Raw genomic sequence first — 25588 nt, 5'->3', positions numbered from 1 at the left:
AAGCCTCTCTGTTTGACTTACCGCACAGCCGTCGACCACAGCGCGGATGTAGGGGTTGTTATCGTAAGACATCTCCTCGTCGTTGGAGCCAAGGAAGCGGATGGCCTTGTCGTAGCCGTCCTGCTCCTGGTCGTGCCAGGCCACCGACTGGTAGCAGTTGTACGTCATGTTCTGTCTGGCAGCCGCGCTCAGCAGCCGCATGAAGGTCATCTGGACCACGCTGACGGGGCTACCCTCGGCATCCACGTAGGAGAGCTGCGGAGAGGAAACCAGATGGCGTTGAGCATCGGAAAAGGTAACACCAAGAGAAGGGACCAGTGTGAGGAACTGAGGGGAGTTATAAAGATTAAATGAACACACCATCATGTCTGCGCTGTGCACTGTTTCTGTCCTTTGGGAGCCATTTTGATTACATTTATGACTAGTAATTAGTATTCCTGTTTTACTGCTGTGTTTGGATTTATAGGACGTATTTCTTATTGCTAAGTGTTAGAAAAGGACGTGTCATCCGAGGATACAGAGTTAATATACTACCATGTTCTGGGAGAGCACAGACAGAACTAACAGAATGAGATGTTTTGTATGTATCAGAATAAGAATCAAGTGTATTGCCAGGTACGTTTACACATACTAGGAATTTGCTTTGGTGTCTAATCTAAACAATCTAATGTTATCTGATCATAAGAGGATGAGCTTAATATATTAAATTATTATTATTATTGTCAACAAATCCCATACTTTAGGACTTACCTACCCTGGTTTTACACTCAGCTTTAAGCTCTATTCATTCTTTTTTAAGATTTAAATCTTTAAAAGCAGGTTGCAAATATAAAAAAAGATACATCTTAATTTATTCTCAGTGGGGATATTCAGAAAGACAGAAATAAATACAGCTAAATGAAGAGAGAAAGTCAAATGGTACACTAACTCAAGGAAAATAGAAGAACCTACAGTATACTGTACGGCAGCATGTTGAGACAAATGACATGGTATAGTCCGTACAAAATGTAATATAAAATATCCCTATCATTTAAAACTGTCTGATTTATTCACTTGAAAGCAAATGTTGAAACAGGTATAAAAGGTGACTTTGTTGGAGAATATTTCCACCTGCAGAATGGCACTACTGGTGTACAGTATTTAGGATTGATTTTAAATTACCCACAGTGCCCCTGTTCATGTTAATGTCTGCCAGTGCAACTGTGAGTCTCACTGGTGCATCTAATGGAGGTCTGTTAGTATAATTACCTCATTAGTGGTTTTGCTCTTTTTATGTGGATTTGTTAACAATAAATAATATTAAAAACTACCCAACCTTAGGTCATTTTGTAAAAATGGGAAAACGTCTCTAGGGTAAAGATGATAGTGAAAAACAGTCCTTTTCCTGAAATGCTGATGATAGAAGCATAACTAAACTCCTCATTTAAATGTGAATTTGTAATTATGAAAAATATATATCCAATATCAATAAATTATGGTAAGTGCATACAAATGTACTTATCTTAATAGGGAATATGTTGCAGTAATGATTTGCTAATTGCCTTGTAATCAACCTAGAATTAACCTGTATCTTTACATGATAAAGGAAAGAAATATTATCCTCTAATCCGATAATAGCTCTTATCATAGCTTTGCTTGTTATCATAAATGATAAGACGGAGGACTGTGAACCAGTCACGGTTCAGCTAAATGTCCACATGTGACTATCTACATACCAACCATCAGGAATCCATTAGATCCACAAAGTGGCTTCGCCTTTCAGACAAACAGGACTGACTGAGAGTGGAGGACATGCAGCGTTCACACCATGCAGCCGAGCAGCAAACCGTCTGAGTCTGGACGTCTTTCTTGACTTGTTGTTCACACACACACACACACACACACACACACACACACACACACACACACACACACACACACACACACACACACACACACACACACACACACACACACACACACACACACACACACACACACACACACACACACACACACACACACACACACACACACACACACACACACACACACACACACACACACACACACACACACACACACACACACATGCATATACAAACCCAGAGTACCGACACTCTTGACATGAACAGAGGGAGATAATCATCCTCTTCATTCAAAGTTGCTGTCTTCTTCTTTTGCCGTGAATTGTACATGCTATTGATGAAGTAACACGTACAAAACACTATGTTTGTATTTATTTTGATTTGTTGCTGTGAACATGTATTTGTTCATGGCCTCTCTGTGGCCATATAGTGGTTATGTCCAAACACGTGTCTTTAACGTTTGTGTTGTGATTGTAGTAACCTTGTCTTTGTTTATATTTTGACTTGATTAGATTTTGTCATTTTGTTTTCTTTCTTGTTTTTCTTTCCTTTTTATGGTTTTGCTGTTTGAACAATATGTTAGGACCCCCTTGATCTTAACATAAATCCTAAATAAATACATTTCAGTTAAAAAATGTTGTGCCAAATGTTGATTTAATTAGCTAATGAATCGCTAGATATAAACAATGAGGACTTCTTGCAATATGTCTGTGAGTGTCGGTATGTGGCTCAACAAAGTGCCGCTGCTCTTCTTCCTCAGAGCGGCCGGGTAGTCCCATGCATTTCTGACCTACCCCGCAACTCATCCCCCCCCCACCAAGGCGCAGCGTGTGGATCCAGCCCAACATCGCCAGGGAAACATTACCTCTTTATCGTCACAGGCGCAAGTCAACAGTGACTGAATACCCAGAAGCCCCTGGGTGGTGACTGAGTGCCTGACCTGTTTGACTCAGAGCTGCTCCGCCGGATATAAGTAGTGTTTAAGAGAGACGCTGAGAATGTGAGTGCAGCTGAATGGCTGCAGCAGGGAGGGAGTGACACTAACCCCCCCCCCCACCACCCTTATTGAGTATGGATGATCTGCTAAGGTGTAAAAACAATAAGATGCGTAAAGGATAGAAGTGTCCTTCTCAGGTGTTTTTTAATCGACTTAGCATGGATATCACTTGTTGAGTCACGGGTCGAGGCACGCAGTCACGAGGAGATGCTCTCTGAATGTAGCAGAGGTGTGCCAGAGTAGTCAACACATTTAAGCAGTAGGTTTTCCATTTGTTAAACTCCATCAAATGCCAAATATTACCTTTATACTCCACAAACCTCTCCTTCATTTCCTCGTGAGAGCATCACCTACCTCTTATTGTCTGACTGCAGGTGATTGCAACTTGTTTGGAGTCATGCACCACGATGAAGTAACAACCAACAAGCAGGAGAACGTACTTTGTAGAGCAGAACCAAAACCATGCAGAGCCTCAGGAACACAGAGCCCCGGCCGGGACCAGGACTCTGGGGACCGCAGGCAGGGCCACTTACCAGGGAACCTCTCTTGTAGTGACTATACCATGTGCCTGGCGAGTCTTTGGGCCATTTTGCCATTTTGCTCTGTAAAATATAAGAGGCGTTCAGGAAAGGGAAAAGGACTTCTGTCAGGAGTCTGGCTTACCAGTTTACCACGTTTGAATTCACTGAACCAGGAGCCGGGATTCTCCTTTACCCAGGATGTGAGCCTAGCCTGGAGGCATGAGCGACAGAGGAGGGAAAAACAGCAGTGTTAAAGAGAGGAAACACATCTGACAGAAACACATCCCCGCTTTTCTTTTTCTCCTCCCCTCTTCCTCCTTCTGCTTGTCCTTCGAGGAGTCTTCCGGACCTGAAACAGCATTCAGCAGGATCAACCAGACCAAGCGGTCCAGGGAAGAACATAATAGCGAGCCATTATGCCATTTTGTATAGTACAAACTGTAGCTGGCAGCGAGTTGCTGCTGAGAAATTCATGAGTACACAGTGATTAATTAAGAAACGATCGCCTGCGAGGAGCTCTTATACCTCGGCCTCCATCCCTGCTGTTCAGTGTTAGTGTGTGCAGCCATGGTGCACTAACTTTGTTATGCCATTAAAAGCTGTGAATTGGCCAACAGGGCACGGCTCTAATGATCCCAGGCGTGACAATGATGAATTTAACTATAAATAGATAGCAGGGTTAGATATGGAACTGTCATTGATAGCTTAATGCGTTAATGACTGATGAGCCGGGGATCACTTATCGCTGGGAGATGGCATACATTAGACCCATGCTGCCTTCAAGGTGACATTCAGTTGTTTTCACTAGAGTGGACAAAAGTTGAAATATCTGTTCGTGACTTTATCTGTTTCCAAAACCCATTACATGTGTCTGCTTTTCTGTACAGTGCGTGGACATTATGTACTCCTATAATAAAAGTGCCAATCCGAACGCACGTGGGTGTGTTCGTAGGGCTCTGCACGGAGACTGACAGGCTTTTTCTTTTCACCCCTCGACACAAATGAGAGCAGTCCATCACCGGCGCTCAATAAAAAGTCTGCTTCATTATTCTAAGCTTAAGCAAACTCCTGCTCCTCTGAGGCTCAGTGAGTGGGATCATTAAAACGGCTGTAGCACTGTACTATTACACAACCTCCACCCGTCAGAAACACTGTTCCCAATGTTTCTCCTCTCCTCCACACACTCTTGCATAATGAACTGACAATCTCCTCCATGTGTCTGTCACCTGCCAAAGGGTCTATGGGTTCTTAATGGCATTCTAAAAATGGCACTGAGACAAAAGTATGGATTGGCATGTGTTTAAATGAGGGACTTTTCACCCTAAGGTTATCAACCGTCAAAACTAAACTGAGACTTAGCTAAATGACCTGGTCCCTCGTGGGAAATGCAGGGAGAACTGTTGTGTAATGTCCCACATCTCCTTGGTAATCTCATGGAGGCTAATTATATACATGAGTTCGCACAATAGAATCACTGTTGCAAACCAGGGCTGTGTTGAGATGTGGGGGATATTTATACTCAGTTCCAGATGTGAGGAAAATCATACACTTATCTGGAGTTTTCAGCTTGTGCTCGTCTGTCAATCAAATCACAAACTGGAGGATTATTATAATGATAAAATGTAGTTCCTTTCTCTTTTTCATTACACATCATGTTGCTAGCACTAATCCAAAAGCTGCCTGTCTGTTTTCTGAGTGTGTTTCTGAGTGTGTGTGTAAGTGTTTGTGTACGCAGAGCCAGACTTACCCCTTCAGACTTCTTATCTGGGAAGATGCAGCTCTCTCCTCCTGCTGTGAAGTTGCAGTAAACCTTGAAGGAGTCCCGAGAGCAGCCCTGGTTTGGATCAATCCAGTACTCACCTTGAGGAATGGAGACAGAGGGAGAGCAATTATTGAGAGGTACAGGATTTAAAGTCCATACTGAACTCCATCGGCTGGGCAATATAACCCTTCAAAATGTATATTCTATGGTCGTTTGTTTAGTAGCAGTCTATTATAGTGTTTTGTACTCCATAGATTAACTGTATTCTTTATATGAATAGATTTACTCTTTCTTTTTTTATTTTGTACATGCTGCTGTCTCTGTTTCCCAGTTTTGGATTAATAAAGTATAATTTAGTCAAATCAAATCTATTGGTTTGAATATATATATGTTCAAAACGATAGGAAAATGTATATACTAAATGTATTTATACCGCAATATAGGCTAGACCTATTTATTTTATGATTTAATCATATTATTATATCTACGTTTTATGATAGAAAAGGGAAAGCACTAGATCCTTCCAAACGGATGCTCGAACTTTGGAAAGTTTGATAATTTTACTATAAAAATAACAAATAATACATTATTTATTTTCTACCTATTGACTTAACCCCCCTTTGTTTCCCCCGACCTTTAAGTGAGGGTCATGCATTTGGAGATGTGTCTCCACTGTATTTGCAGTGTTTCATATAGATCTGGCTTGAAGCTAGACTCAGGCTTTCAGGAATACAACAGAGCTAAAAATGTGCATAGGCTTTGGACAGAGCCCATTTCCTTTCATTTCTAGAGAGCTGCTGTGTGATAACGGCCGTCTCATTTCAGATTCATTAAAAACCGTGGCGAGGGAGGGGAGGACGAGACAATGGGACCTCATGCCTCATTTCAGACGTGTAATACAAACCATCGGGGAAGTCGGGGTGGCAGAGCTGCAGGTCTTTACAGGTACGCGCCGGGTTGCTCTGCGTTCCCATCGGATGCTTCATCTGCTCGATCTCCAGCTTCAGGGAGTTGAGCGAGCCAAAGATTTCCTCCATGCCGTCTTCGTAGTCCTTGTAGTTGGTATCTGCAGGCATGTCGTCCATCACCTCGCTGGCATCGATGTTCCTGCGAGTTCTGCCCTTCATGTTGGACATCATGGGGAGGGGGTGGATGACATCGCCGGGGGGGCCCTGTGATGGGGTGAGGAAAGGAGGGGAGACAAATGCCAGTCAGAGATAAGGGTGGAGATTATACAAATGTCTGGAGATAATGACTCACACTGAAGGATACGTTATGAAATGATGATTGAAAACAATTCAGAAGTCCTTGACTTACAGGTTGGCCAGGAGGTCCAGATGTACCGGTCTCTCCCTTCGGTCCAGTTTGACCCTGAACAGGAGTGTTGTGATTAAAGATGCACAATTTGGAACAATAATACTCTCATTTATCTTGAATCAACACTGAAGACTTCTCTTTCTGCCTCTGCCTTTTATTAAATCAAATAATAACTGAAATCTTACACTGCACTGTATCTTTTATTCTTGTATTTTATATCTGTATACTCTATTTTAGCTTGTTTTTTCTGGTATTGTCTGGGCATTAAGTGAAGTACCTATATTTAAAAAAGTCATTTTGTAATGTGTTGCTTTTGCATCATATTGTAATGCTTTAAATGTTTTCATTTATTTTTTAAATCGATTTCAATTGCCTTGTGTTGATGCGCTATATAAATAAACTTGTCCCGCTTTGCCTGACAAATAAAGTAGTGTCATTATGGCCCACTAGCCATAATGACAACATTAACTGAATGTAGCAAATGAGACATAGTTTTATGTGAATACATGCTAATTTCTGGCTGCTGCAGATGTTTAATTGTAAAGCTTTCATCTGCTTAGTAATTGTTACTTATTGGATGCACATTTCTGTAAAATACTTACAGATGACCCTTTAGCTCCTTTAGGACCAGATGGACCCTGAAGACAGAAATGGAAGGAGGAATCAATATTAGCTCAGGCATTACAAGCTATGCAGTTACACACACACAGTAGTACAACATGTATGATGAGTCTTACAGGTAGTCCAGGGGGGCCGAGGGGACCGAGAGGACCTGAAGGACCGGCAATACCCTAAAGGACAAAACAGAGAGTGTGAATCCATAACTGCTTTGTGAAAACAGAGGAAGTTGAAACATGATGCAACTGTTTTAACTAGAATGAGGGATCGTTTGCCTGTGCCCAAGTTAATAAAACACCAAAGAAGAAGAAGATTATTGGTACAAATACAGATCAAAATCAAACAATAAAACATATATCAGTCCTAAACATTATTCATTTCCCTCAATTTTGACTGTTTTATTTTTCTATGTACCGTAGTTAAAATTAAATATTTATCCTGCAGAAGTTTACTGTCAGAAAAGATAAATCAACTTTCTTTCTTCCCCTTCCTTCTATCTCTTTTTACTACAACTTCAGTTACTCATTCTTTTAGATTGAATGTGTTATCAGAAAGAACTCAGTTATTCTCTTCTCTCTGAAAGAACATTGTGTGGGCCTTTTAATGTGACTGCAGCGTAGTTTAGTTGACTCACATTGTCTCCCTTGGAGCCATGTTGTCCTGGGGGGCCGGGCAGACCACGGTCACCCTTCTCTCCCTGTTCTCCTGGGGGTCCGATAAGACCAATAAGCCCAGGATGGCCCTGAGGGTAGAGAACAACACACACACATATTATCAATACAGCAGTCAATAATACAGCAACACAAACATTAATAACACATCTATCTGGCAGAGGCACTGATAATTAGGGTAATGATTGGATGGCTGGTGGCGAACAGGTCTAATCAATCTGTTAGTAAATAGGTCCATTAGTCTTAGTGTTAAGCTTGTGCTATACAAACATTCAGCTGGACAGGCGGCTCACCTTTTCTCCTTTAACGCCAGAATCTCCTTTCATACCAGGTAAACCAGGAGGACCCTGTGGACATTGAAAAAGAATACATGTTAAAGCTTCAGCTCAGATTGTACATATAATGTGAGTTCAAAGGCCAGGAGCTGCTTCTACTCACCATGGGTCCCGGAGGTCCATCTGGGCCTGGAGAACCAGGAAGACCTTGCTCTCCCTGCAAAGAAATACCAATTACAGCGTGTTCTTACTCGGCTCATGAGAAAACACGTCCCTATAAATAGCCCGGCCCCTTTACAGTATGTTCAGCAGCATATTGAAAAGCGTTTATGTGCACCTGCTCTGTAAGCTGTTTTAACAGAATCACTTTACTTACAACTGGGCCAGGGATACCCCGCAGGCCTTCAGAACCGGGCTTGCCAGGTGATCCTTGAGGACCAACGGGGCCTGTCTTTCCTTGGGGACCTTCCAAACCAGTCTCTCCCTTTAACACAAAAATAAACACAAACATTAGATTCTTGCTCATCTCCTGGAGACTAGACATCGTTGGTGGAGGTGAACTGAAAAGAGATTATTGTTGAATGTGTTACCTTAGTCCCCTTCTCTCCTTGTCTTCCCTCAGGTCCTGATATTCCATGGGGGCCCTGGAAAAAAAAGATGAGAACATTTTAGTAAATTGATATTGATAACATGAAGCAACGACAAGAGAGAAGAGGACTTTACTCACTCTCTTTCCTGGGGGTCCAGAGGGACCAGACTCTCCAGTGGGTCCAGGAGAACCCTATGTTTTAAGAAATGAAAATATAATTTATTTTGTGATTTAAATGGCAACTTTCTTAAAAAACTATGATTTTTGACACATTGATGCACAGCACTCACAGCTTGACCAGCCTCTCCGTCATCTCCCTTGTCACCCGCGGGTCCATCTAATCCCTGGATAGGAGATAAAGAGCCTCAGTTCTACTGCCTTGCAACAAAAACACACTGTAAGGAAAATATTGCACTTTCTATGAACTCATACGTACAGCTGCACCGGGCTCTCCAGGGGGACCAGGGTCACCAGGGAAACCACTTGGACCCTGAAAATCAATAAAACTTACTTTTACAATTTTCAGTGAGAAAACAAAGTTTGATCACAGTGTTTTTCCTTTGAGTGAGGTTAAATCACTTATAAGAGAACAATGGTTTTTCTGAAGTAGGGTAGAAAAAGGCTTACGGGGCTTCCTTTGGGACCGTCATCTCCAGGGGGACCCTTAGGGCCGGGGGGTCCTGATGTACCAGCTGGACCACCCTCTCCCTTCTCTCCTCTCTCTCCTCTTGGACCCTGGAAAAAAAACACAGCCATTGAGTTATTCTTATTCATGAATGATAGTGGAGAACAAATGAAAAATTGCAGTATAACTTCATAACAACATGTTATAACATTATACTTTATGCTCTTTACAGATACACTGATTTGATCATTTCATTAAATTAGTGGAAACAAAAGGATTGGTCCTTTTATTTTTAGGATGGACTTATTACAGCTGCAACTGATTGTTTAGTTAGTTCAATGGATTCATCTGTTGGTCTATTCATTGTCAGAAAATAGTGAAAAATGTCAAATAAATCCAAGGCGACCACTTTCAATTTGTCAGTCCAAAACCCAACAATATTTAATTTATGAAGAGACTGAAATACATTTGACAATTCATTAATGATCAAAACAGTTGGCAAATGTTTTCTTTCTTGTGTGACGAATCGATAAGTTAACCAATCATTGCAGCTCTAGAACTAAATCATGTAAATATGGAGGAAGAAAACCAGGTCACTCACTGGTCCTCCGAGTTCTCCCTGAAGTCCGGGCACTCCTGTTTCTCCAGCAGCTCCCTGATAAGAGAATGAAGGGGAGGATATTAGAGGGAGAGAGAGAGAGAGAGACATACATTATCAGAAGTGATTTGTTGATCCAACTTGGTTCCAAAAACCCCATCATTTACAGCAGCCCCCACTGTCCCGGTGCCCTTGTCACCCATATGGGTTGGAAAGAGATGACACAAGAGATTTCAATCCATCAAGTGCAGAAAGATCGGGAGGCTGGAGCCAGGGGGGCGCTGACCTCGCTCTTCTCCCTGGACCCTGCCCATATATCTTGTCCTCGTCCCCCTGCCTTATTGGATAGTTGCTCTGTTGACTCACCTATACAGCGGGCACTATCGTTATTCACTGTCACATAAACCTAGCGTCCTCCTGCTGGGCTTTACCGCAGAATCAGCCTGCCACACCTGCTTAAGGGCTAAATATGAGCTCATGTCATATCTGGGAGGGGGCCAATCGATAGCAGAGCTCTGCAGGGCCGACGCCAAGCTAAGCAGCGATGCGCTGTGATAAGCATGTCCACATTTTCTCAAGCAAGAACAAGAGCTCTGTATTGCCAGCTGATACTCTGAATTAGTGTCTGGATGCCTTCCAAAGCAGCTCTTGTTCATCTCAGGGAATCCACTCTAAGCAGTTGCTATGCCTGTTAAAAGCATGACTGATCCTCCTGTATTAGAAGCTTGTCTTTATGCAATGTTGCATCCAAGAAGCTGTGCACAGGCTTTCACAGCATCCTCACAACAACCTGCTGACGACAGGGAGGCCACAAGCATGAGAGACAGCTGCTCGTCACAGATATTTCACAGGGATGTGTTTACAGAAAAAAGAAGCCTGAGCTCATTTGCTTGCCAGCTCTCTGCGTTGGCCAACAAAATGCCAGATCAGCTAAAGAGCGATTAGCCAGAAGACCGCTGTGTTTGTTTGCAGCGGGAAAGGACAGGCTATCCTCGGGGAGATTATAAAGGAGCCAAAGGTGATCCTATTGACTGAACCAGATAAAACAAATCACACTCTCACTACAGAGAGAAGGTGGTGAGAACAGAGCTGCAGTCCAGTGCCAACGTAGGCCTTTCATAATGAAAAAAGAGGTAACAAACAGCTAATTTGATTGTGTTGCGTTTAAATAATGCATTTATCTTCCTGCAAGTAAAGTGCCTTTGAGTTATAATTCTTACTCCCTCAACCCAGCAACTGTACTGTTAGGGATGGCAGCACGTCCACTAGACTCGCTGTGCATCTGTCACTCTACGGCAGGGAAATATAATCATGTCTTATTTAAAAGGGTATCATATAAATAGGCATGGGAAATATGAATGGATGCAGAAGCCTTTTTAAAAGAGATATCATCCACAGTCTTTACCACGGATCAGTCAACAAACTGCTAGCCAGTGAGTCTGTCGCTTCTTAAGTGTATTAAAAACCAGTCAACCGGATAATAAATGGATCATATCGATCTAATGGGGCTCTACCATGAGAGATGGGTACACCACCATGAGCTTTAGTGGTCTCAGATACTAAGCCAACCCGGGGATCTTTGTTGTGTTGTCTGCCTCTCTGAGATAATGGCATAGGCTTTACTTCACATCTAGAGAGACACTCAGTTATTTTGGAACAAGACCAGAGGTGCCATCTGGAACAAAAACGCTGTAGCACAATGGATATGTTGTCAATTGAAACAGTACATTTCAGCGGGCTGAGTGGACCTCCATGATGGATCATCACAGCAGCTGCTTCTATCCACTTTATACAACATAATATATAGTTTGAGTCTTCTCAGAGCACACACTGTTCTTCTCCAGGAGGCGAGGTAGCAGAGTTACAGCACTGAAATGTGACTGCTCAGCACTCCAAATATGGACCTGAGTGGGCGATGCAGCTTTTTGAGTTGAAACAATGTTCCAGGAGACAATTCAATTCTAACTTATGTGTGTAATTATGTGCACAAAGCAGTTTTGGTAAACAAATAAGACAACATATTTAATAATTATCACAACACAACTGAAAGGAGGTTATATGAATGTGGAGATGTCTGTGTTTACACCAAGTATAGAAGAAGAATCCTGCCAATAAAAAAATAGCATTATGCTACTGTGCTGTAACTGATCAATCAGAAACCTTTCCCTCCAACTATACACAGAATAAGAGTTTACCTTTTCTCCAACAGAGCCAGGGTTTCCAATGCCACCGGGAGGTCCCTGAGGGCCGTCAGCTCCTGGGGGTCCTGAGGGGCCTCTGGGACCAGGTGGACCGGGTGGACCCTACAAACAAAGAGAGGTTAAGGTCTAATGAGTAAAGACACTTCCCATGCAAACTGTATGTTATGTGATGTGTTAAATAATTACATTGTCTCTGCTTTATATACACTTACCATTTGACCAACGTCTCCAGTTTCACCTTTCTCACCGGGGGGACCAGGCAAGCCCTGCGGAGTGTGGAGAGAGGGTTTACTTATACTGCCTCACTCAATGTTAACAATGAGAATACATTATAGGTTTCATTGCAGTCCACACCTGCAGACCAACTGGACCTGGAGGTCCGGGGAACCCTCTGGATCCTTCATCTCCCTTCTGGCCAAACAGACCCTGCTGACCTCTGGGACCGGGCTCTCCATCCGCACCCTGCACAACGAGACGGATGAAAACAGTCAGGAGGTACAAGGGTTGCAGATGCAGTAGTTGAGGCCCTTACTGATCTGAACAACAACTGCAAACTATTGTTGAACAGGAAAGGTAATGATGGTGTATTTTTAAGTTGCATCACTGTTCGACACAAGGGCAATGTTTCTCTTTGGAGCCCTCTGATTTTACTCGCTGCATGCAATATGGGCATATCTTCTCTTTCGTATTTATGATTCCAAGATAAGTACTCTTGCTGAAAGTGTTCATCTTAATTCAGAGATTAAGAGTGTTTCCAGTTCTCTTAAGTTAAAACAGTAACTAGAGTTGTTTTCCATATACTGTCAATAATGTCACTTACCGGTATTTACAATTCCATTACTTTTCCTGTTTTGTTATGTTTCTGCCAAGCTATTATATTGAAGTACTTACAGCTGGACCGGGTGCTCCAACAGGTCCTTGAGGGCCGGTGGGACCAGGTGGGCCCTGCAGAGGCGAAGGAACATATTAAAGACACACTCTCCACAACTAGACATGAACTCCAAGTAAAAACGGATCAGACGTAAAATCTCAGGAAGTAAATTGAATAATAAACAATGTATTTACAAGTTCTGGAACAACTTACATGCTCTCCTTTGTCCCCCTTGCCTCCTTTCTGGCCGGACTCTCCAAGCTCTCCCTGTGAAATGACATGATCACAGTGTGAAACGAAGACGGATACACTTTACCTAAGGTAATACACAAGTGACAAGAAGATTACAAAAGTGACAATTATGTTGAATTATCATAAAAAAAGCAGAAACAGATAAATAAATAATAACCTACACTCATTATACCCCCTCCTGTTCATCTTTTATTTAGAAATCTGTCTATGGATATTTTAAATACATCTCTGTTTCTCTGACAAATATAGTTCACACCTGAAGGGGTGCTTATCACGATGGCGCCACTAGAAGCCAGAACAGAATAGATCATTAGTCCCAGCTAAACCTGGAGTGAAGAACTTTACAGCACTCTTTCAAAGCCTCCACATGCTGTGGGTGTTTGGAGAAGTAATGTTAATATCTGCCAAAGTCAAAGGCATTCACTTTTGGTTTGTGAGTCAGACAATGCTCTCAGTATTAGTCTTAAAACAAAGGCCTTGGAGTTGTCCGTTCCCAGTAGACAGGACTGATAATGAGAAAGTGTGTAAACAGTAGCTGGCAAGATCCTATTTATCTGCATGGCAAACCCCCTCTATCTGGGTCCGTCCACTCCGTGAGGACTGGTGTAAGGCCAGTTAAGAACTGAGGCATTCTTCAAAGGATAAGAGATTATCCTCTGAGCCTCTCTGGCTCATTTTCCTGCAAATGTTTTTGGAGGGGATAAAGAGTCGTCCTCACTTCTGAATACTAAAGGGTCACTTTCACAAAGACAGTCATTGCTACAAAATGCCTTCCCTCTCCTCTGTCTTTGTTTTGTTTGCAGAGAAGTACAAAGCTGCAACAAGGCAGCATCGCCTTTTTAAAGATCCACTGATCGATGCAAACCCTGTCAGACAAATTCCCATTAGAGCGTTTAAGGTCACAGCGATGGAGACAAGAAGATACCTGGCTCAGTATCTTTGTAAGGTGGTTAGGGCACACACAAACACACACAGCTTTCTGGATGTTATCATATTTCTCTTGAAGTTGATGGCAAAACAAGTAACCCACCTTGTCTCCGTCCTCTCCGGGGGGTCCAGGAGGTCCTCCAGGGCCGGGCAGACCCACAGGTCCCTGAATACCGTCTCTTCCAGCTGGGCCTTGAGGTCCTTTCTCTCCCTAAATATATAAGAGTGTTAAGACATGTTTCATCTGTAAAATGGAACTACTTTCGTTTTCGTAATGTCGAGAACTAATTAGAATAAACTATATTCTCGTCCTTTCAGGACCTTTTTATGCATCTGATCTGATATGATGATAATACAACTGCTTTTCAACTCATTGCTGAAAAAAACTCATGTTCTTGAACTAAAGTTCCTAATTGAATGCCAAATACTCTGTACTGTAGTTAATTTATACTCGCATTTATGTAAACAAACATACAGGTAAACACTATCCTATATATCACGCTAAGATAAAATGACTAAGTTCATGTCTTAGTATAGTGTTTAATGTGGCCTGTATTTTGCAGCAATCTCTTATTTGAGGCTCTTACGGGTCCTCCTTTCTCTCCGGAAGGCCCCGGGGGTCCCTGGGGTCCGGAACGTCCAGGCAGACCTGTAGGTCCGGCTGGGCCAGCAGGGCCGCGCTCACCAGGAGAACCCTACCAGAAAATATGAAATACATCAGAAAACATCCTAGACAACCAGGAGTCTAAGCATTAGACACGTATAGGTGAGGACTCCATTATGTAAGAAGCTGCATGGTTTGATATTATGTAAGAGCCTGGAACAACTGAGGGTGGGAACTTTGTCATGAAGACAATTCCCAGAGACAGAATATGGAAGGTGAGGGATGAGAGTGACAACGGAGGATGCAGATGCAGTATATTGTACTCACAGCGGGTCCAGGTGGGCCATGGGGTCCTTCGCTTCCTTTCAGGCCATGAGCCCCCTGCAGAACAAAATCAAGTGAAGGCTTCAGAAAACAAACACATCTGTTGGGGAAGCACACATCCTGCCTCACACTGGACTCCCTATCTTCAAACAGGCTCAGCGTGAGGTGGAAAACCTCCTATAGTCCCCAAAGTGGAGACGAGTTGTTTACTACAACTGCTGCGAACATCTTTTATATTTCACAGGAACAGGTGGGACGCATCATTTCTTCATCCTACAAATAAAAGGCTGCTCTGGCCATGGATTTCATTCTAACAAGTTGGCTGTAGGAAGATTGTGTGAATTGCATAACAACCAGGACTTTGTTGAGTTAGAATAGATATAACAAATTAAAGAAGTAAACAGCCTGGAGCACACTGTTCCTCTTCTGTAGCCCACTCAGGGATGTGATAGCATGTCTGATTCTTCAAGTTAACCACAGTCTCACAGCGACTTAATAGCCCAGAACTATTATGCAATAACCAAGCTGTGAGAGGTATTGGAACCGTGGGATGCTTTTGTGCTGAGCAGAGGAGAATACTCACCACAGGGCCGGGCAGACCTCTCTCTCCGGGGAAACCTCTGAGTCCAGGAGGGCCATCCTTACCGAGTGGGCCAGCAGGACCGGGGTCACCCTGTGGAGGAGAGCACAATGAATGTAATACTGTATTATGCAGTGTTTGAGTATTATATCAGTTTTATTCATTAAAACTCAAGACATAATGCATCTATGCAAAATGAGAAACCCTGATAAGCTATTTTAAACTTGAGAATAGAGGCCCAGATGCTAAACAGGTGGTATTTAAATGTTAATTAAAATGTATGTTAACTAACACGCTGTCCTAATAAAGAAAATGCATTATACAGTCAGAATTAACAACCTACAAAACATCGACAGTGAGACTAACACAAGTTACCCTATCCCCCACTAACACATACTAAATACACCCAAACAATGTATTAATGATGTGATTGTCCGTTCCAAATGACATTACAATGAGTGTAGAAAAAACAAACATATTGGTTTTGGAACCAATGATAGGTATGATTGGGTGCTGTTTCAGGATTTACCTTGGCTCCTTCCTTTCCTGCAGATCCAGGTAGACCCTGCTCACCAGGTGGGCCTGGGGGTCCAGGATGACCGCGATCTCCCATTGGTCCAGTCTCACCTGTTGGTCCCTATAATAAAAAAAAATAAAGTTGTAATCAGAGACACTACAGCTTTTAATCCTAGTTAAAGAGGAGGTGTGAAGCAGAGAAACTACAGCTAGAGGAACACTGTGAAAAAAATCAGCAATTCAGTTTAAAAAAGATGTTACAATTTCTCCATTTATTACAAAACACGGCGTGGAGAAGCGGAGCATTTGCTGTGTGGGAGGCCTACTTGTCATTAAGGCCACATACAGCTCCGTTATTATCAATGTTCTCAGCTGGCATTAGCAGAGAGGCTGGGAGGGAAAGTCTGTTAAAAGCTACTGAATAATGGATGAAGAGCCCGTTGCTAATATGAAAGAGGATAAACAACAATTAAGTTATGTGCAATAAGGACCAATTGTTGTTCTTTTGGTCTGAAAAACTGCTTAAACCTCACTGTTTAAACACTTGCATAAACTCAGAATATTAGGCTTGCAAAGGAAGGCTACTTATCTGTGCAAGTCTAAAGGGTATTCAGTTGTGAGGTTTAGCAAAAATGCATGTGTTAGGGAAATGCTAACCATGCGACTAAATACATCTGAGTGGAAAAAGCTGCAAGAAAAGTTTGTAAAATGTTGTCTTGATATCGTTTTGTGGCTGCTTTTGCATTCTGAGTTCACCGTTTCTTAAAGTTTTCTTAAAGGTCATTTTGTGGGTGAAGTATTTATTTAATTATGTTTTATAACGAGTCTCTGAACAGTTGTTTTAACATAAAAACAGATACATATTTGCTATTATACATGCCACCTTACATGTAAGGAAGTAACACAATGGTTAGTGACTGTGACTCACCTGAGGTCCAACCACACCTGGGGGGCCAGGAGGGCCAGTCTTGCCTTGGAATCCCTGTTTATTATAGAAGAGAAACAGAGTTACATCCCATATGTCTGACTCTGGTTGAATACAGATGAAGAGCTGAGTAATAGATTACTTACAGTCTCTCCTCTCTGTCCAGGATGTCCGGGCAGTCCGTCTTTTCCTGCGGGTCCCTGAGAAATACAAACACATATATGAATGTCAATCTAAGAGAGACAAAAGGACAAGGTATGATGGGTGTGTATGCATGGTGGTGTGTGGTGTATGAGTTTGGACTTACAGGAGGGCCCTTTGGTCCTGGGAAACCTGTTGGTCCCTGAGGCCCTGGCAGACCCTGAAACAGACGACAAATGACTCCTGATCAATAATCAGTTGACTCTTCATGTTATGAGACTAAAGTTACCCTGGATTACAATGGGAAATAGGAAATGGGAAACAACATTCACAGCACGTCTTTATTGATCTAAACATTCAGCTTTAGTCCATATCTGTTGGCGTTCAGACCTTCAAAAACAACATTTATTCTGAGGTGAAAAAACGGTTTCATTTCCTGCAGCCACACACAAAGGGAGGCATGCACCTGTAGGCGTACTAATAGACATTCAAAACTTCATGTTTTTAAGCTCAAAACAGGCTTCAAAACTTTAATAAAACTGACATTCAGTACAGCCCTTTCCCACGGACAGAGACAGGGCTGTGTGTGAATGTCGGCCTGTGAGGAGATATATGCTACATTTTCAATAGTAAAAGTCTTTGGACTAGAAAAACAGACTCCATGTTGAAATGTCCTATTGTCTTAATATCGTCACTTGTAACAATGGAATATTATGAAATGTTTTAAAGGAAGTGTAGTGTGATGAACTTACCCTCTCGCCAAGAGGTCCTGGTGGGCCGTCATTTCCTGAGGTACCCTGAAGAGACAAAATAAAGAGTTAGTGGTGAACTTGTTCTACAGTGTTTGCAAGAAAGAGTCAGAGAAATATTTGACGCACCTTTGGTCCATTCTTTCCTGTTGGTCCCCTTGCTCCTCTCTCTCCTCGAGGCCCCTTGGGAACAAAACAAAGGTGATTAAAATCATAAAAAGTGTCTTATTTGTGACATGAAATTGGTTGTTCACATTTAATGGTCCTTCATTATCCTATTTTTCAACAATATATTAAAGGTATATAGATATATACAAAACATGTCTCTGAAGTGTTTGGCTGAAACACCAAACAGATCATTGTAGCATCCCATAATCCCCTCTGTTTCAGCCCTGTTTCAAAAGTGCTTATTCGGTGTCTGTAGCTTTAAATGCTAATGAGCTGCGGCTGACCACACCCCTCTGAGAAGTGATTGGTTAAAAGAAACACAATGGTGTTCTAGGGAGAGATTCAGGTGGTAAGGTTACCTTGGTTGGTTATTGGCTAAAATACAGCTGTGACATCACAAAGTGGCCAAATCTGATCAGCTCAATTTCAGGTAGGATTTAGATATAAACGGATCAGGACAAAAGAGAGAGAATCTTTTTTCCTGAAACTTGTGTCTCTAAATACACTGGCTACACATATTTATTTAAAAAAGACATGAAAAAGTGGATTTTGCGTAATAGGTGACCTTTAAATCTGGGTGGATTTCCCTTAAGCCTGCCCAGGTTGAACTTCCCTTTTCTCTCAGGTGCCAAGCCTGCCATCTGTATACAAGCAGGAGTCTGCTGAGTAAGACTTACCGTTGGTCCCCTCTGTCCGCGTGGGCCAGACTTCCCTGCCAATCCCTGTGGACACGCAGAACACACACAACGATCAAAGGAGTCCCATCATTAGGAGGCTGCATCCTCAAGAAGAATAAATCCAACCCCAGCAGACGGTGAACATTTGCAAACAGATTTCAACAGATTTGTGCAATTTCAGAAGCTCAGATATTATCATTAAGTTTAAAAATTACCGTAGAAATTCATTTCAACTTCAGAAAAGTACATTTTATTCAACCCTAATGCACAATATAATTATTGCAATGACAGCAGCTGCATAAAACTTTAATGAGAAAAACAATGATATCTTTAAAGTTTCAATAAAGTGCTGTGAAAAATATGGTAATGGGACTATTATCCCGTTCTGTCCGGGAGCGCGGTCTCATAAACTTCACAAATGTTTGGTGAAGATGAAAAGCTTTATGTGGCACGCTCCGCTTGTGGGGGCAAACCATTACTCTTGCAGGCAAGCTAATGGCCCATCCCTTAGACAAAGAAAATGAAACATTGCTCAAGCGCCGCAAAGTAATAAACAATGCTTTCTGTGGTTGGAAATGAGTTGTGTAAGTGGTAAAGAAGAAGGAATGCAATTGTCTTTCTGCCCTTGGTAAAAAATGTTATGTTAGAGCATTGCAACTTACTCTGGATTGATAGGTCTGGAGCCGGGACAGGAGCCTGTCTCCAGCCCTAAGCCCGTATTGATCCTACCCTTGAGCGAATGAGAAGAATAATAAAAAGCTATTTGACATACCCGAGCTCCTTTCTCTCCGTTGGCTCCTGGGAATCCTTGGAAACCTTGAGATCCCTGAGTGAGAGAAAACAAGTAATTAATAATTTGAGAGACAAACCTTATATATTATATCCCTTGTTTATTCCCTGATATATCCCGGATATATTAACTGCAACAGGAGGTGGGGTGCACAATAAATCAGAGCAGTGTTTTATTGATGTCATATCAGGAGCAGAGCACTGAGAGCAAAAGGCATTTTCAAATCCCTGTGTGTGTTTGATCAGAGAGCTTCAAGCCTGTCAGACTGAAGGATGAGCCGTCAACAGTTCAGCGGAGCAGACACACATGAACACGTATGAATATTTCATTCCCTTTCCGACATTCGGGTATAGTGACACTTTGGCCAATTACATTGTGTACCTTCTCATTATTGTTTTAAATTACAGTTAACTCATAACGGTGAACTAATGGCAATATCTTTGAGGAATACATGTGTGTAATTACCTTTGGTCCTTGTCTTCCTGGGTATCCGGGGAGTCCAGGAACTCCGAGTTTACCCTGGGAATGAGAAAAAAAAACATGTGATTTTAGATAACTTGAAAAACATTAAGCATTGCGTATTTGATAAGTTGTGGGATTCATTAGAAAGCTCCGTCTCTTTTTCTGTTATTTTATGAAATGGTACAGGGTGCATTATGTCTAATAGTTGATTCTTGTGATGCAAATATGAATTACTAAATGTACTATTACCGGTATATATTTTTATTAAATATTGCTATAATTATAATATTAAATAATGTGTTATCTTTGAATTGTCTGTTTTTTTGTACATTTATATTTCTGTGGATATTTCAATTTTTCTTTATTTTTTAATATTTATAAAAACCTTTTTTATAAGAGTTCTCATTTTTTACAACTTATTTGTACTTTAGTTTATACCAAAACTATTTTCTTATATGTGTAAGACTACTTGGTAACAGTGTTGGGTGTAACGCGTTACAAAAGTAACGGAGTTACAGTAATATATTACTTTTTGCTGTAACGAAGTAATGTAACGCATTACTAATGAAATGTGGGTAATATATTACCCGTTACAATGCTCAGTAACGCAGTTACAACACATTTTAACCCGAAATGAAATGGTGTTTTGTTTTTTAAGAATGTACTAACATAGCGAGACATTCCGACACCGGACAAATTGTGCGGGTAGATTAGTAAACCTGGTGTTTACCCTTCAGGCTTCGCGTCGAGATCTTCGGGGAAGTTGAACGTTATTCAACCATTCAAAAAAGAGAACGTAGCGAAAAATACAAACAACAAATTGTGTCAGGTGCGCGTGACCTGCTCCGTTGCGCGTGCATCATTTCCAAAGTGCTTCCACAGCAGTGACACACATCTGATCTGTGGATAATCATTTATACGAAAATGGTTAAAGCAACCATCATTAAACGCCAGCAACACTGCATCTACTGCAGGAAGTAGCAACAGGTCAGATGCGGACATCACGTTACCCTCCGTTGTGGACACTAGCTTACTCCCGCCTGACTCGCCAGCCCCGGAGCAGCAGTCTTCGTCGGCCGAAACTACGCCGCCCCTCTGCGGCCCGCAGGCGCCAGGTATATTTAAACAACTACCCGCCTGTACAGTGGGGTAAGGCGGTCATTTTGCAGCTTGTGCTATACAAATAGACAATGGCTAGAATATTCATGTGAAAATAGTACCATATTCTGACATGCCTGTAGAAATGTTGGGTCAAAAATAATGCATACAATAGCACAGATGCCTTCACCACGAATCGCTACAAAAATATCTCATATCCTAAGCTTATTATCAACGAGCTGATGTTGCAGCTGAAATGTTCTCCAGGTCACAAAGTCAACCTCACATGATGATGTGATACCAGTTTTCAAGCACAGTAAATATTCTCTTCCCAACGTATATGATGGGACCAAGGTGATGATGTAGTAGGCTACATGGTTTTAATAATACTTTTGCCTTTCAATGTTTGCCATTTCAAACCATGAGCATGGTTTAAATAATATTTGCCTTGATTTACAATATGTTAACCTTCATTATAGTCCTTGACAGCGGTTTGTACTGCTGTATTAACAACGTGTCACATATTAAGAATTTACAATCAGAATGGAGTATTCAACTAAGCCCTGTAATACAAGTTGTTAGTAGCCTTAAGGGCCTACACAGTTGTTATGCTATACCTCATTGCCCTTCACTGGATGCATAATGAGCTGCACTAAACTACATTTTAGCATTTCAAATACCTAGCTATTCTTTTGCGGTTATTTTTGTGAAAGTAACTAAAAAGTAACTAAAGTAGTGTAACTCATTACATTTCAGAGACAGTAATATTGTAATGTAACTTATTACTTTCTAAAGAGAGTAATAAGTAATATGTAATATATTACATTTTGGAAGTAACTTGCCCAACACTGCTTGGTAATCAACCTGGTTCTGATTCTGAAACTAGAGATATATATACCTGTATATGACATTTGATATGCATGAGACCTTTTACTTGTAATATTTTCCATTTTCGATGGTTTATCAGTTATGTAAACTAAAACCATCATTAGTAGTATTTCTATTCACTGTTGTTCTGATAAGCCAGCATACTAAATGCAAAGCAAACAGACTGCAATATATTACAAATGCACAGCTTTGACTGTAAGTACAATAGTAGTGTTATCCTATAAACCACATTAAGATAAGAACACCTGCTAACACAGCAGCCTGTATTAGAGCCTGCTCAGTGTTTGAATGTTGCCTGCTGTGCACGCTCCAATCAAATATGCAAATGGCTCTGCTGTGAAACTCGTGTTAGATGCAGTGTTAGCCACCATAATGAAAATTCTATTCAGATTAGGAACAAGCACTCTAGGCTTTAAGGACAATAAACACATGATTGTAGTAACTGTTGAACCGTAAAACTTCGGCTAATGACTTTCTGAATCAGATTGTGTAGGAGTTTGTTGGCAGAGTCTCGTAGGTGCTCCACTGTTCAAGCTCATTTTAAGGCTTTAGCAAAAGAAGAGGCTGCACCCTCCAGAGAAAAATTACAATGTATTTATTATTTTACCAAATCTGAGGTATTGTCAGCAACACATATCAATTGAACAATAAGAATAAGAGCTGAATCCATTGTATGCTCCTTTCTGATCTGTTCAGAAGAGAACGATCAGAATAACTATTCTCCTTGTTTAGCCTTGCTGAGAGATCCTTCTAGATCAAACATGACTGATGATACAAACGACTACGTGTTTTTGATCAGGCAGTGACACATTAAAGCATTGAGACCTGGTTTTGGAAGTCAAACTGAAGACCTTACCTTTTCACCAGATGGGCCGAGAGGACCAGAATCTCCTAAGAGACCTGAGCGACCCTTGGGACCCTCGGGACCGTCCTCTCCTCTGGGTCCTCCTGGGCCGAGCTCTCCCTGGAAATTACAGCAAGTGCAAAAGCAAAATATTACATTTACATGCCTTAAATATTCAATCAGTTTCACCATAATCAGAATAGTTTATTTATCTTGGGGGAATTGCTTTACAGTTGCTCAATTTAAGAATTAAAAAATATAAAAAAGAAATAACAATATACATAAATAAATACATAGATAAATTAACACATAAATAAGATTAATTAAATGTATTACATTAATTAATTAAAAAAATATATAATATATATTTTAAAAATAAATGTTAAAATAAAGTTATTAAAAATATAAAAAATAGGTATGGTTTAAGTCTAAACACATACTTTAAAATACTTAAATGTTATCTTGTAATATTTGGGATTTTGTATTTATTTATTTTAATATTTAAATCATTGCCTTGACTAGAACCTTTTCTCTATCCTGCCTTTTGCGGGTGCACTGTCAATCAATCATGCTCAGTAACCTTTATTCCAAAAATGAATACATATGGAGACATACTTGTGAAACCTGACTTTTGTTATGTCATTAACAGTATTGTCATTTCATCACATTTGTATTATAAGGGCAACTTTTTATTTGAAAACAAACAAGTCTATCCCAGATATAACCCAGGTCTTCGTTTTAAAACTCCTGGTAGAGTATAGTCGAGGATTGTTCCTTGCTGCCTGCCTCTAAAAGCATTTAGCCACCCTATTATCCTCACTCTATAAACCTGCTCCCCTTATAGCAGGACACCCGCTAAATAACAAAGCACCAGTCGCTGCTGCGGAGACCCAGTGGTGTGTGAAAGGTATCCAGTTAATATGGACTAGTATAAAGCCTGGTGGGAAGTTCCACACACACTAGTGCACATAAAACGACATCAAGCAAACTGTACTTGACTCACACTTGTAAGCTCATCAAAGAGAACCCTTTGAATTGAACACACACACTTTTCATAGGCATGTTTTCAAATAAGCCATTTAGATTCTGGTCCATGTATATCTCCTCCAGAATAGAGTGCCTTCTCAAATCCTTGCTTTCATCTGGATCTGCTACATCTCCAGATTAAAACAGGCTGGAGCCCCGAGTCGCTTTTGCAGGTTTGAAGATTTAGAGTGCCATTGATTTCTCCTTCCTCTCTATGCTCAGTTATAAAGCCTGGTCGGGGATTGTGGGGGTTGATGTTTGAAGTTTGGTCGGAGCCATTCATGTTTCTCACTGTAAGAGACTGTTTCCCGACTACTTGACATTGTAAATCCATAATGCAGTTTGGGGGAGGAAACCGTTCCTATGTACACCTTTCAAATGTGTGCTTTTCTCTAAAAGCTGCAGAGGTGAAGACTTATTTGAAAGAGGTGATAGAAGTGGAATTGGAAACTGCTCACGTAAACACACTGGCTAACAGCTGGCAATGGGAGCAACACCTTATGTTTGCTCATTACCCACAATTCCACAGGAGTCACAGAGGGTTAGGCCGTAAGGGGCTAAAAATCCCATGGGCTGTTTTCAATCAGGTAAAGGTGGCCCCAAACAAAACTAAACCAAAGAAAACAACGTAGAGTGCTGAAGTTACATTAGTGTCATTCATCTGATGTAGCAATACACCAATTTGTACTTGAAGTAAATGTTAAAGGGCCCCTATTTGCTCATTTTCAGGTTGATATTTGTATGTTATGCCTCTAATTTTGTCTGCTTTGATTAGTTAGCTTGCCAGCTCTGTTGTGATTGGTCAACCGCTTAGAGATGTCCCGCCCCTTAGCCTATCATTTACAATACGTTGCAGCGCTAGCCAATAGAAGCAAGATTTACATAACGATGACACTATATTATGGAAGTAATCAAAGGAGCCCAATGGAGAGAAAACTCACTAGAACTGCCACTTTGATTCATTTGAATGATGCTTCCAACGCTCTAGAAGTGATTGACAGATACTGCTGAGTACATTACAAACAAGGAAGCCTTACCCTGTCGCCCTTGATTCCCAAATCTCCCTTGAAGCCGGGGAATCCATCTTCTCCCTGGGTAAGAGAATGGAAGAGACGAATGGGTTAGGATGTAATAAAGGGATGGGAAATAATGGGATAACACAGGTGTTTCAACCATTTGTGTGAATATGCAGACACACACTCAAAGACAAGCACACCAACACAGATGCAGAGTCTTGGCAAGATCCCCTGTTGCCATAGAAACCGTATATAGCCTTTCTTTTCTTCTGTGCCAGCAATAGTTACACAGGATTTCATTGAGATTACCATTAGTATGAAACACTCCATGCAAGACTCACTACAAATGTATTATTCAAACATTTCTCTGACATCACTGGTCTATTTCTTTCACACAGACACGTTCCAAGACGTAAAGCCAATAGGTCTGAGCTCTCTCACCTTTCCACCCTTGTGTCCTTTCAGACCGCGGACACCGTCGGCTCCCTGTGATGCAAGAACAGAAACATGTTACAGGTGGGAAAGGTGCATGTTAGACAAAATGCAAGGGTTCAATTGATTCAGGCTGCCATTGGGAATGAAAATGAGTTCTTAAGTTCTTGCCTGGTAACAGTAATGTTAAGGAAATACAATGTAGACTAGCATTTAGTCCCACCATGAGCGAGGAAGATATTCACCAATGTGATGTTAACAGTTATTCTTTCTGAAT

The 25588-nt window shown here is 41.3% G+C and overlaps 1 protein-coding gene across 2 annotated transcripts in view; it reads right to left on the bottom strand.

The window, feature by feature from the left end:
• col5a1 (procollagen, type V, alpha 1) overlaps positions 1-25588 on the bottom strand; it is a 79400-nt gene that overhangs the window by 2396 nt on the left and 51416 nt on the right. Inside the window, exons 28-65 of one of the 2 annotated variants that reach the window (XM_079660450.1) lie at positions 25321-25365; positions 24901-24954; positions 22850-22957; positions 20011-20064; positions 19528-19581; positions 18756-18800; positions 18040-18093; positions 17914-17958; positions 17328-17381; positions 17167-17220; positions 17024-17077; positions 16109-16216; positions 15583-15672; positions 15003-15056; positions 14659-14766; positions 14175-14282; positions 13106-13159; positions 12913-12966; positions 12376-12483; positions 12234-12287; positions 12016-12123; positions 9824-9877; positions 9225-9332; positions 9034-9087; positions 8888-8941; positions 8736-8789; positions 8599-8652; positions 8385-8492; positions 8172-8225; positions 8027-8080; positions 7697-7804; positions 7182-7235; positions 7047-7082; positions 6445-6498; positions 6032-6299; positions 5113-5225; positions 3378-3446; positions 22-255 (exon numbers count right to left, since the gene is read on the bottom strand). In XM_079660450.1, coding sequence (XP_079516576.1) covers positions 22-255; positions 3378-3446; positions 5113-5225; positions 6032-6299; positions 6445-6498; positions 7047-7082; positions 7182-7235; positions 7697-7804; positions 8027-8080; positions 8172-8225; positions 8385-8492; positions 8599-8652; positions 8736-8789; positions 8888-8941; positions 9034-9087; positions 9225-9332; positions 9824-9877; positions 12016-12123; positions 12234-12287; positions 12376-12483; positions 12913-12966; positions 13106-13159; positions 14175-14282; positions 14659-14766; positions 15003-15056; positions 15583-15672; positions 16109-16216; positions 17024-17077; positions 17167-17220; positions 17328-17381; positions 17914-17958; positions 18040-18093; positions 18756-18800; positions 19528-19581; positions 20011-20064; positions 22850-22957; positions 24901-24954; positions 25321-25365 — 2997 coding nt within the window. Of the gene's footprint in view, positions 1-21; positions 256-3377; positions 3447-3507; positions 3577-5112; positions 5226-6031; positions 6300-6444; positions 6499-7046; positions 7083-7181; positions 7236-7696; positions 7805-8026; positions 8081-8171; positions 8226-8384; positions 8493-8598; positions 8653-8735; positions 8790-8887; positions 8942-9033; positions 9088-9224; positions 9333-9823; positions 9878-12015; positions 12124-12233; positions 12288-12375; positions 12484-12912; positions 12967-13105; positions 13160-14174; positions 14283-14658; positions 14767-15002; positions 15057-15582; positions 15673-16108; positions 16217-17023; positions 17078-17166; positions 17221-17327; positions 17382-17913; positions 17959-18039; positions 18094-18755; positions 18801-19527; positions 19582-20010; positions 20065-22849; positions 22958-24900; positions 24955-25320; positions 25366-25588 lie in introns of both variants that reach the window. The other variant, XM_079660449.1, reaches the window with a different exon arrangement.

This window comes from Notothenia rossii (genome assembly GCF_949606895.1).
Source record: "Notothenia rossii genome assembly, chromosome: 11".
Lineage (NCBI taxonomy): Eukaryota > Metazoa > Chordata > Actinopteri > Perciformes > Nototheniidae > Notothenia > Notothenia rossii.
Note: the sequence above shows the minus strand (reverse complement) of the source record. Positions and strands in the feature narration are given on the sequence as shown.